General features: G+C 34.0%; 1 protein-coding gene and 1 pseudogene across 1 annotated transcript; both read left to right on the top strand.

Moving 5' to 3' along the window:
* Positions 1 to 579: 579 nt before the first annotated feature.
* LOC113078045 (transmembrane emp24 domain-containing protein 2-like) lies at positions 580 to 4877 on the top strand. The gene is made up of 4 exons (XM_026250323.1): positions 580 to 902; positions 1445 to 1637; positions 2857 to 2964; positions 4041 to 4877. Exons 1-4 carry the CDS (start codon positions 723 to 725, stop codon positions 4163 to 4165), a joined length of 606 nt encoding a protein of 201 aa, XP_026106108.1. The 5' UTR covers positions 580 to 722; the 3' UTR covers positions 4166 to 4877.
* Positions 4878 to 5625: 748 nt separating this feature from the next.
* On the top strand, positions 5626 to 12749 carry LOC113078049 (ATP-dependent RNA helicase DDX55-like; annotated as a pseudogene).
* The last annotated feature ends 525 nt before the right edge of the window (positions 12750 to 13274 follow it).

The following is a 13274-nucleotide window of genomic DNA, read 5'->3' as shown; positions in this document are numbered from 1 at the left end:
TAGAGGCGGAGCCAAGAACAACGGAACACATCTTTATAGATTTTAATAAAATATACTGTACTATACTGTCTCTCTCTGTGTGTGTGTGTGTGTGGTGGTGTGTGTTTTGTTTGTGTGTGTGTGTGTGTGTGTGTGTGTGTGTGTGTGTGTGTGTGTGTGCGCGTGTGTGCGCGTGTGTGCACCAAAAACTAATGTGTGGACATAAACGTTTCTATACTCTCTATATAATATGTCCAATTACATAATATGTTAAATTAATATATTGTAATTAATACAAATAAATAAATAATATTTTAATCATCGTTATCAAAGAAAGATTTTTTTCCCTCTGCGTTGCGTTGTAAGGTTTGTGTTCTTTTTAATAACATAATTTTCAAATAATGCTGTATAAATATATTAATCAAATAAATCCGTTCTGTACTTGTGTAAACACAGTTCAGGTCAATGTCTTTGTTAAAATATTGCAGCAACCTGTTTTACAGGATAAATCCGATGAACAATCTGTCAGCGCTTTGACAAGGTAAATGTTCCACTTTTTTATTTTGAAACGCGAACCACGTCCGGCCTCGTAACCTGTTTGTCCCTTCGGACGACTCGTCTAAAGCTTGACGTGGCATCATCGGTAGCGAAGCTAGCGCTTCGAAGTCTCCGCCTTTACAGGTCCAGCGCGGCGTAAAGTCTCTTTTATGGGTTTAATCCTCCATTAATACAGCGCACCGAACATGTTTACGCTCTCGGAACTTGTCGTGCTCCTCAGCGCGATATCTTACACGGCGAGCGGCTATTTCGTTAGCATCGATGCTCACGCGGAGGAGTGTTTCTATGAGAACGTCAACTCGGGCACGAAGATGGGCCTCATGTTCGAGGTCGCAGAGGGAGGATTTCTGGACATCGACGTGGAGGTGGGCTTCTAAAATACCTCTCCTGTTCATAAATGTCATTAACAGTTAAGCCTAGCCCGCTGTGGGGAGTTCGCGGGGGTCGCGGACTGCTCGCGCCAGATGGTTCATGAAGCCGGAAGTGAATTGCTGGCTGTTAGTGATTAATAATGCTTATACACTAGATTATGAATTGTTTTAATGTAAGGTATTTTATGTTTTGATAACATTTAGAGAAGGGTCGAGGTGCTCTTCCTTTGCTTTCACCAGATAGTTGTTAAACACATACTGTGGTATTACTGTGGTTCTGGTATAATTTATAATCCAATAGTTTGCTTGTTACTATAACCCACACTGTACTGTGCTTTTGTGTTTGCGTGTATATATAATGTTTGTGTGTGTGTGTATAGTATATATGTGTGTGTGTGTGTGTGTGTATAAATGCATGTATATGTGTGTGTTTACATTGAAATATCTCTCACACACACAGATATTAACTTGGACAGATGTGTTCATAGTTTGACACCTGCAGATGTACTTCACCTCGTGTTGTTTGTCCTGAACAGATAACTGGTCCGGACGGGAAGCAGATCTATAAAGGAGACCGTGAGTCCAGCGGGAAGTATTCTGTAGCCGCTCACATGGATGGAATCTACAAGTTCTGCTTCAGCAACAAGATGTCCACCATGACCCCAAAGATTGTGATGTTCACCATCGACATCGGCGAGGCACCCAAAGGACAGGACATGGAGACAGAGGGTGAGCGTGAAAACTGATGCAGGGGTTTCTGGACACTTGTTTTCCATTGAGTGCTCTCTTTGGCTCCAGATGGCAGGTTTCCCAGGGTCCCGGAAAACCAGGAATCTTTCGGGCAACTGGAAAAGTCATGGAAAATAAAATATTTGTGGAAATTTCTATAATGAATGTCAGGTTTTCGGCCTAGTTCTGAAATATTTCGGTGGCCTTGCAATTTCTTAATTTCTATATATCAGGATTATTATAGTAAAAAATTATTGCTTGAAATAATAACTTTATATGCAAATATAAAAAAAGTAAATCATTTTTGCTTAAAAAAATATATATATATATATATATAGGCATATTTAAAATAAAAAAAATAATTAAGCTAACAAAATTACAAAAAAATTAGCTGAAATTAAAAATATTAAAATAAAATAGAATTAAAAATAAGTTAAAAATATAACGTTGAATTTACATGCTGCAAATGAAGAAATGTTTGCGTTAATATATAATCATTGATTTAAATTGCTATTCGTTTATTTCCAGCTCATCAATAATTAAAACTGACATTAAAATTAACACAACTGTAGACATATAACACAAAAATGAAACTAATAAAATTACTTGAACTAGTTAATTTAATTATGAAAATAATCAAAGAAATGGAAGCTATAATTGTATCTCAATTCTGAAATGACTCTATATTTTTTTAATTATTAATAATAATTTTTTTGTACTTATGCAGTGCTGAAGTTGATTTAACTTGTTGTTTTTTTGCCTGTAATGTGCTTTCTTCCCTGTTCAGGAGGCGGTGACAGCTGGGATGGTAGGAATAGACTGTACAGTGGATCATTTAACATCTGTTCATGTTGAGCTTTAGTCTAACTGCATCTGCACTTAAATATGCATCTGTGTGTATAAAGATTTCACTGAATCCTAAAGAGAAAACTGTGTGGAGTTTGTTTTACAGAAATAACAGGAATGTCTGTGTTTTATCATAGAAGAGGTTGTTTTGAAGTTCTCATTGCTTATTTTGCATTTTTAACTGAAGTCTATTCTGGTATTTATCGTTTATGCTTTATACAAAAGTGTTTTTATTGATGAAAACAAACTAAAGCCGTTTCTCACAGATGGTTACAAACTTTTCTTCTGCTGTTTGTAAAAACTGGTTTTGTATTGCATGCTGCATAAGTAGAAATGGATCATTATGAGTAAATTGCGATTGATTTATTTCCAGCTCATCAGAATAAGCTGGAGGAGATGATCAATGAGCTGGCGGTGGCCATGACTGCGGTCAAACACGAGCAGGAATACATGGAGGTCCGAGAGAGAATACACCGCGCAAGTAAGACATCCGCTCGGATCCGTCACCAACGCTGCTGTGGTTGACACTTAATGAGCAATTCTTATTTTGCAGGGTTTTTAAAAACTGAACCTATGTGCGTTTTTAAATTATTATTTAGTCCCTTCAATTTTGGCTTTGCATGAATCCAGCTGTAATGTCGATATTTATATGGCCTTTAGAATATATATATATATATATATATATATATATATATATATATATATATATATATATATATATATATATATATATATATATATATATATATTATTTTTTTTTTATTATATTATATTATATATATAATATATATATATTATATATTATATATATATATTTATATATATATATATATTATATTATATATATATATTTTTTTTTTTTTTTTTTTTTTTTTTTTTTTTTTTTTTTTACATTGACATGAACCCAGCTATAATATGCATGTTTTTCTTTTTTCATGTTTTTAATTATTATTTTCATTTTGCATTAGTGGTAGAGAGTGGTTAAAAAAATATATACCCTGAATGCACTTTGGATAAAAGCATCTGCTAAATGCATAAATGTAATTGTTCATTAATCCGGCTATAAATACATGTTTAAGTGGCCTGAATTTTTTATTTTATTTTGATATGAAATATTATATGTACCGTATATATATATTATTTTTTTTTTACATAAACCCATCAAAAATATACTTTAATAAAGAAATTGCATTTTATTTATTTTAATTTAATTTAATTAATATATTTTTATTATTAATTTTGGTATGACATGAACAAATATTTATGTTTATATTGGACATTGGAATATATATATGGAATTTTTTTTATTTTAGCATGGCATGAGTCCAGCTAAAATGCATATTTAAATTGACTTGGGAAAGAAAAATATATATTTATTATTATTATTTTATTCTTTCTGTTCCACTCTGGAAGCGTCTGCTACGAAAACAAATTCCTCATATGTGCAAACATGCCTGGCAATAAAAGCTCATTCTATTATTACTCTTTGAATTATTCTTTATCTGTTTTTAGTCCGTGTATATTGACCTGCTGTCTGATTGTGTCTGTGTCCTCTAGTCAATGACAACACGAACAGCAGGGTGGTGCTGTGGTCCTTCTTCGAGGCTCTGGTGCTGGTGGCCATGACCCTCGGACAGATTTACTACCTGAAGAGATTCTTTGAAGTGCGGAGAGTCGTATAAAACCCTGTCTGTGTTCCACAACATCAACACATCCAGTCCAGTTATACGAATTGGATCTCCAATTCAACAGAGATGGGAAGAACCTGGTCGTTCGCTAGTCCTCCAGTCTTAGTTCTGGTCTTAATTTGCCCCAGTCGTAGATCTCTTTATTATTTGTTTGGTAAAGGGTGCGATTTTGAATCGTTAATTTGTTGAGTTCGTTTTAGCCCCGACGTCTTTTTATTTTCTTGCTTGGTGTTTCTTCTTCAGAACTGTTACGATTGCACATGACTATGAGAATTAGGTGATGTGAATATGGTTTAAGATTGTAAGGAATTATCATTATGTAATAAACCATCAGATCAACAATGTTGTGAGTGAATGGAAGCACATTTCATGCTCACGATCACATTAAGTCATGCTGACGACCTCCAAGGCACATATTTAAACCTGATTCTGGTAAAGCTTTTGCAGATTTTCTGGTGTTTTATAAATGTTTAATTTCAGTTTCTTTTCTTTCTCTATCTCCAGTCTCTTCACACGAGAGGAACTCTGTAGTTTTGTACCATTTTTTTTTTCTTTTCTAAACCAACTCTTACATTATAGAAAATGCTAAAGGATTGGCAGAGGCTACTGGTGAACTGATGATAAAACTGTATAAACCTCTGAAGTTCAATGAATATGTTTGTCAAATATGGATTTGATTTAATAAACATGAAACGTGTTCTTAAAATGTCTCCTTTTTATCATCTGTGACTGTGTAAATTTGGATGCACAACATGGAAACTTGCAGAAACATTTAACACTTACTGACATGTATTTATATTTTGTGTTTTATTATTATTATTTAATTTATTCAGTATAACTGATTGTCCAGTATCATAAATCGTCCTGGGCATTGATGTTTGTCCTCTGTAGAAGATATATTTTATTGAATTTCTGTCCTGTACAGAACATATTTGACATCAAACACACTCCCTCTTATTCTGATCTGACAATTATCAAACTTAGCACTCTTATGGAAAAATGATAATGTTATGTAGTTATTTAAATCAGACAAATTTTCAAATTGGTGCGCCATGAATAAATATCTCAGAAAATAATATAATGGTGTTTCAAATCATATGACTTTTTGTTACAAAAACAAGGCATGGTTTTCATGCACGACACCGGGACAAACATCATGTTAATCAGGTATATTGTGGAAAACACAAGTCAAGAGGGAAAGAAACTATAGATCAATATTCCCATGAAATATGAGATATGAAATGCTGCTTTGTTATTTCTACCATTGTTACGCTTCTTTTTTCAAAATATGGTTTGCTCCAAAAACACATTAAGATGCAAATTATATTAAATTATACATTTTAAAATTTATGGATATTTTCCATACATATTGCATAAAGTACAAAAAGTATATAAAATCATTGTTATATCTCTCATATCGGTGTCCTGCAGAAGGCGATGCGGAACGTTTGTTGCTGCCGCTTGTTTCCTGCTCGGAGCGTATTTCGTGTAGCGCACGTCTTCTCCTCATGTGTTTACTTTTACGGATCAGACTCTTCTAAACTAGTAAACGATGGAGAACTTTAGCGATGGAAAATGGGAGAGTTTGCCAGTTAAATTACATGACAGCATATTACAGACTCTTAAAGAGCTGAAATTTACATACATGACTCCTGTTCAGGTATTAGTATTCCCGCTGGCTGGACTCGCGTGTTTCTCATAATATTATTATTCGCATTGTATTAACTATTATTTCTCGATTTCAGTCTGCCTGCATCCCTCTTTTATGAGTAATAAAGATGTGGCTGCTGAAGCCGTGAGTATTTAACCATATGTTTATTTTTGTATCAACGCATTTTGCGAATTGTTTTTTTGTTTTTGTCTTTTGTGCTCGTCATCGCTGCATATGTTTAATCAAAAATACAGTAAAAATTCCGAAATATTTCTACAGTTTATATCGGCTGTTTTCCATTTGAGTACATGTTAAATTATAATTTATTCCTATGATGCAAAGCTGAATTTTCCCAGCATCATTTCACCAGTCTTCAGTGTCACGTGATTCTTCAGAAATAATTCGAATATACTTATTTACAGTTTAAGAACATTTAATCATTATTATCCATATTGCAAAATGTTTTTTGCTGCCTCATATTGTCCAAAACTTTTGATATACTACCATCCAAAAATGTGACCTTTTTTTCCAAAAACATATTAATCAGAATCATTCCAAAGTGTCTATCGTCAATATTTCAATATATTTCAGGTGACTGGCAGTGGGAAAACCCTAGCATTTGTTGATTCCTGCATTAGAAATCCTCTTAAAACGAGAAGAGAAGTTAAAAAAGATGCAGGTTTGTATTTCATACATTTCATTTTACACTATCTAATTATTCATCAGAATGCTTGCGTTGCATCAGATCAGTGTCATTCATTCTATTGTAATGTGTTTTCAGGTCGGTGCATTGATCAAACACCCACCCGTGAACTTGCTCTGCAGATCAGCGAGGTGATGGGACGATTTCTGCAGGGATTTCCTCAGTTTAGGTGAGATTAAAACATCTTCTGTACCGTCTGATGGTCTCAGTCTGTAAATTTGACAAATGATGTGTCTGCATTTAGGCAGATTCTTTTAATTGGTGGAAGCAACCCTATCGAGGACGTAGAGAAGTTTAAGACTCAGGGTGAGTATATGCACTGCTCCTTTCTAAAACTAAATCTGGAAACTATAATGTAACAAATGTTATGTGCACTTGGTAGAGCTAATATCCTAATTGCGACCCCTGGGCGATTGGAGGACATGTTCAGGAGGAAGGCTGATGGGCTCGATTTGGCCACCGCTGTGAAGGCGTTGGACGTTCTTGTCCTGGATGAAGCAGACCGATTGCTGGACATGGGCTTTGAAGCCAGGTAATGATCTCCAACCATCAGCCTGTCAGATAACAATCAGAAAACATTTAAAATAGTATGCAATAAAACACTTAGTTTTACATTGCTTGGCAGCTGAAGCACACTTTCTATTGAGTCTGCTGTAATAAAAATAATAATATGCATTGGGTGTTTAAACATGCATAATTAGCAATCTCTGTATATAGGTGGTTATACCATGGTTTTATGAGATTATTCAATAAGTATAGCACTAGTCTCCATTCGTTTTTGAATATATTTGCTCTATTTTTAATTTAAGCACTGCATTGATTGAAAAATATTCTAAAAAGTGGTTTTAATATTTTTAAAGAAATACATATAGAGGTGTAAATTGTTTACTATGTTGAAGTCCCGTCGAAATATAAGACATTTTTGAAAATAAAAATAGTATTGACCTAAATATAGTACATTTAAAGGAATAGTTCGCCCAAAAATGAAAACCTGCTGAAAAATGTACTCACCCTCAGGTCATCCGAGATGAAGGTGAGTTTGTTTCTTCATCAGATTTGTAGAAATGTAGCATTGCATCAGTGACTCATCAATGGATCATCTGCAGTGAATGGGTGCCGTCAGACTGAGAGTCCAAACAGCTGATAAAAACATCACAATAATCCACAGCACTCCAGTCCAACAGTTAATGTCTTGTAAAGCCAACATCTGTGTAAGAAACAAATCCATCAAGTGTTTTAACTTCATACTGTTAATCTGAGCTAAAATACATAATCATAATAACGTCCTGTTCTCCTCTCAGATCCAAATCCATCCACATATTTGCTTTGACTTGTATATGGTGCTTTATCTGTGCAGATTTCTCTCCTGATTCACAACTTGTTCATTAGAGAAAGAAGTATTATGCTTTATGGATTCTTATTTTGTTATCAATTTAAAAGGCCTTGCTAGATTTGATTCCTACAAACACACAGCTTTTGTCTTCTCAAGATGTTAACTGGTGGACTGGAGTGCTGTGGATTATTATGATGTTTTTTTCAGCTGTTTGGACGCACATTCTGACGGCACCCATTCACTGTAGAGGACCGCCAGCATCACAAGTTATGAAAACAACTCAAAGTTAAGAATAACCTTGGGTTAAAGAGCTAATGCAGCCTTTTTTCTTGGCCTCCACAGTTTAAACACTATTCTGGGGTATTTACCCAAGCAGCGGCGCACAGGGCTTTTCTCGGCCACACAGACGCAAGAGCTGGAGAAGCTGGTGAGGGCCGGTCTGCGTAACCCTGTGAGAATCACAGTGAAGGAGAAAGGTGTGGCGGCCTCCAGCGTGCAGAAAACACCAGCCAGACTCAGCAATTATTACACCGTGAGTCATCTAGAGCCGCCTGAAACCAGCACGGACTCATTCACTCATGCACATCATAGCTGCTCTGTTCATTATCAGATTTTTTTTATGAGCCCTTTAATTCACATTCTCATTATGAACGGGTTGGGTTGGCAGTATTAGCTCGTCTGAACTAATTCCCAGTGTTTTGGTGGGGGTTATTTTTGTGAATGTTTTATCCATGCTGTGCAGGTCTGTCGTGCTGAGGAGAAGTTCAACGCTTTGGTGGCGTTTCTCAGGCAGCACAAACATGAGAAGCAGCTCGTGTTCTTCAGGTTCGTTAGATGAACGCTTGGAATCATTAGGATTCTTTTGAATGTTTTAGAAAGAAGTCTCTTCTGCTCACTAAGGGTGCATTTATTTGATCAAAATAAAGTGAAAATAAATATTATTATAATATTATTACAATTGAAAAAAATATATATATTTTAATATATTGTAAAATGTAATTTATTCCCCTGATCAAAGATGTATTTTCAGCATAATTTCTCCAGTATTCAGTGTCAGATGATCTTCAGAAATCTTTCTAATATACTGATTCATTTTTGTTTATTATCAATGCTGATTTTTTTTGGCTGGAAACCCGTGATGACTTTTTTTTCAGAATTCTTATATTGGAAAATTCAAAAGAACAGTTTTTTTTTTTTTTTTTGTTTAGAAATCTTTGTAACATTATAATTTTTTTTCTTCACTTTTGACCAATTTAATGCATACTTGCCAAATAAAAGCATTTTCTTTTTTTATTTAAAAACTAACTTACCCCAAACTTTTGAATCACAATGAAAAAAAATATAATAATATATATATATATATATATATATATATATAGATATAGATATATAGATATATATTCAAAATTGATACTGTAATCAGAAAATCAGAAATTGATTTCAGATACTCGAGAAAAAAAAATCTCTTTCAGATAAAAGCCTAAGAGGCATAAGAGGCTTTTTACAAAATAATAAAAATGGTAATTTATTTGAACTTCTGGTCAGTAGTGTAAATCTGTCTACACACTCATTAGTGTAAATGATATTGCTCTCTGTATCCACAGCACCTGTGCCTGTGTGGAGTACTTCGGTAAAGCTCTGGAAGTCTTGATCAAGAACGTCAGCATCCACTGCATCCACGGGAAGATGAAGCATAAACGAAACAAGATCTTTGCAGACTTCCGGGCACTGAAGAGGTAATGCAATGTGATGCCTTTCTAGCTATTTCCAAAGAGGAAGTTAAAGATCAAGCATGGGAATAAATGCATTATGCATGTGTGCAGTGGGATTCTGGTGTGCACCGACGTCATGGCCAGAGGCATCGACATACCAGAAGTGAACTGGGTGCTTCAGTACGACCCACCGAGCAGTGCAAGGTGACCAGGACATTCATCAACACACTTGAGCTCAGAAGCATGTACCTTTGAGTCTATACTACATTCACTAAGGCTTGGAATAGTTTATTACATCATTTATTTTATGCTGGTGTTACAGTGCCTAAAAGTCCTTCTATTCATGTTACTCGTACTTTATGAATCAAACAAACCCCTAACATTAAGTTTTAAACTTCAACATATATAGATATTTATTTATTTAAGATAAGGATTGTACATAAAATATCATTCCAGCCAAAAAGCTGATAAAATATGCATTGAGAGTATGTAGATAATCACTACTAATATTATATACCAAAAATATCAATAAAAATATATTTTTCAAGGTTACTCCTGACTCTAGCAACATATTAAACTGAAGAAATAAAACAATTTATTATATAGGCGTATAACTGTGCTTAACCATAATTATAAAATGCTTTGTCATCTTCTGCTTTTATTTTAATCAGTAACAGTAAAAATACAAAAATATTTATTATTCCTAAGGATCAACACTTTGTTTTTAATCAGTGAATTTCAAATAGGTGCTAAACTAAAACTAATAAAAAATGTTGGGGGGTAATTGAAATAAAGCTAAATATAAATATTAGATGAAAAACTGAAACAATAGAAATGTTTACATTCAAATGACTGAAACTGAAATAAATTAAAAATAAGCAAAAACTAATGTCAAGCACATAACAAAATTTCTAAAATCACATTGGAAATAAAACAAAATCTAAATGTATATTAAATAAAAAATACTGTAATTTTATATAAATAATATTGGATAATACTACTGGTTTAAGGTGACATTATTTGCATATTTTATGCATGTTGCACATTTTTCTAATCAGATTTAATGCTCCTTCCATTAGTTCCTTTGTGCATCGGTGTGGAAGAACCGCACGCATCGGAAACCAAGGCAATGCTCTCGTCTTTCTTCTGCCCATGGAAGAGTCGTATGTTAATTTCTTGTCCATTAATCAAAAGGTAAGTCAGAGAGAAACGTCATTTCATTTACAAATTCAGATGGAGTATTTATGGCATTTATTAATAATCAAATAAAAATACATTTCATTCATGTATTTGGCAGATTCTTTAAAGTGACTTGAATTGCATTCCAGCGTTTTGAGTTTAAGGGGTATAATAGTTTTGTTCTTCTTGTCCCCAAATAGTGTCCGCTTCAGGCATATCCTCCAGTGAAAGATGTGGTTGATGTTCTGCCTAAACTGAAGGCGATGGCTTTAGGCGACCGAGCGATGTTTGAGAAGGGCATGAAAGCCTTCGTGTCGTGTGTGCAGGCGTACGCCAAACATGAGTGTAGTCTGATATTCCGCATTAAAGGTGAGGGACTTCACTTTAAACCTTTCATAAGATGCATGAAGATAATTCAGCGGATTAAAATTACTTCTACTTGTACAGACCTGGATTTTGCTGCTCTGGCCCGTGGCTTTGCTCTCCTCCGTTTGCCCAAAATGCCTGAACTGAGAGGAAAGACCTTCCCAGACTTTAAACCGGAGGCCATCAACACCGACACCATCCGGTTCAAAGATAAAAACAGGGAGAAACACAGACAAAAAAGACTGGCGGAGCTGAAAGAAAAAGAGATGCCGATGAAGAAGAACTTCATTAAGAACAAAGCCTGGTCAAAGCAGAAGAACAAGAAGGAGAAAAAGAAAAAGAAAGCTTCCAAAAGAAAACTGGATGAAGTATGTTAGTCTTTTTTTGCGAAACAGTAAAGAATTGGTTAAATATACTTAAAATGTACTCCCCGTCAAACCATCCAAGATGTAGATAAGTTTGTTTTTCTTCATCATGTTTAGAGAAATGTAGCATTGCATCAGTGTCTCACCAAAGGATGCTCTGCAGTGAATGGGTGCCGTCAGATTGAGAGTCCAAACAGCTGATAAAAACATCACAATAAACCACAACACTCCAGTCCATCGGTTAATGTCATGTGAAGCCAACATCTGTGTGTTTGTAAGAAACAAATCCATCATTAAGACGTTTTTAACTTTAAACCGTTATTTATGACCAAAATATAAGTTCATAATCCACATCAAAATCCACCCGCATATTTATTTGAACTGTTTTGGACTGTTTTCAGTGTTTGATCCATGCAAATTTCTCTCCTGATTCAGATAAGATTACTTTTTTTTTTTTTTTACTGTTGAAATTAATATTATGGATAGAGACTCAACTTTTGGCCAGAAGGGACCATTTGAAGTTAAAACGCCTTAACAATAAATTAGTTTCTTACAAAAAAATGCAGCTTTTGTCTTCACAAGACATTAACTGTTGGACTGGAGTGCTGTGGATTATTGTGATGTTTTTATTAGCTGTTTGGACTCTCAGTCTGACGGCACCCATTCACTGCAGAGCATCCACTGCTGAGACACTGATGCAATGCTACATTTCTCTTAATCTGATGAAGAAACAATCTTGGATGGCATCAAAGAAAGTAAATTTTCAGAAAATTTTGGACTGAAGTATTCCCTTGATTGAAAATGTTTCACTATCTAAAACAGTGTTAACCGCTCTAAATAAAGTGAATAGGCTACTCTATAAAGTCTCAATGCTATATTTGTGTGCTTCCAGGAATCAGATGTTGATGATGAAGACTTCAATGAGCTTTTAAATGACACGCGTCTGCTGAAGAAACTCAAGAAGGGGAAGATCAGTGAAGAGGACTTTGACAAGCACTTGAGTTCAGCGGGCAGCTCTCGTCCCAAACGAGCAGAAGTGGACGGTTCTGATGGAGACGGAGAGTGAGCTGTCATTTCTGAGACCGTATGCACCTAAATTGACTGTCCTTTGACTTAAATATGCAAATATGCTGTATCAGCGGTGTTATTTTCATGATGTTTGTCTGTGTACTGAACAAGGAGGATGCATTCATTACAAATGTGCTTTTGTATTAACTATCAGTCATATGCATCAATGTCCATCAAATAAAGATTTCTTTAAGTTTTAAAGGTTTCTCTTTTTTTTTTTTATATATGATCTATAAATATATGATCGATATATTTCCTGTAACCAATAGCAATAATGCCCAAATAAAATAAATGTAAAAAAATCATGTTTGGCAACCACCCCAATATTATTTCATTTGGCCCACATGCAAAAAGAAAAACAAAAATGTTTATTGCATACAGACCCAATTTTACTGTAAAAAAAAAAAAAAAAAAAAATATTTTTTTTATAACCTAATTTTATTTTTTTAAATAAAATTATTTTATTTTGGAAACAATTTATATTTTTATACTATTTTAATCTAATTGCTTTTATTTTTAAATAAAATATTTTATTAATTTAATTATTTTGATTTTAAATATATATATATATATATATATATATATATATATATATATATATATATATATATATGATCAATATATTTCCTGTAACCAATAGCAATAATGCCCAAATAAAATAAATGTAAAAAAAATTATTTCATTTGGCCCACATGCAAAAAGAAAAAGAAAAATGTTTATTGCATA

This window comes from Carassius auratus, unplaced genomic scaffold (genome assembly GCF_003368295.1).
Source record: "Carassius auratus strain Wakin unplaced genomic scaffold, ASM336829v1 scaf_tig00024019, whole genome shotgun sequence".
Classification (NCBI taxonomy): Eukaryota; Metazoa; Chordata; class Actinopteri; order Cypriniformes; family Cyprinidae; genus Carassius; species Carassius auratus.
Note: the sequence above shows the minus strand (reverse complement) of the source record. Positions and strands in the feature narration are given on the sequence as shown.

Bases quoted from the DNA above. Each gene is read 5' to 3' on its own strand.
- LOC113078045 (XM_026250323.1), top strand. From the start codon at position 723: ATGTTTACGCTCTCGGAACTTGTCGTGCTCCTCAGCGCGATATCTTAC. The intron at 903-1,444 runs GTGGGCTTCTAA...TGTCCTGAACAG, and splicing joins TTCTGGACATCGACGTGGAG to ATAACTGGTCCGGACGGGAA. The intron at 2,965-4,040 runs GTAAGACATCCG...TGTGTCCTCTAG, and splicing joins AGAGAGAATACACCGCGCAA to TCAATGACAACACGAACAGC.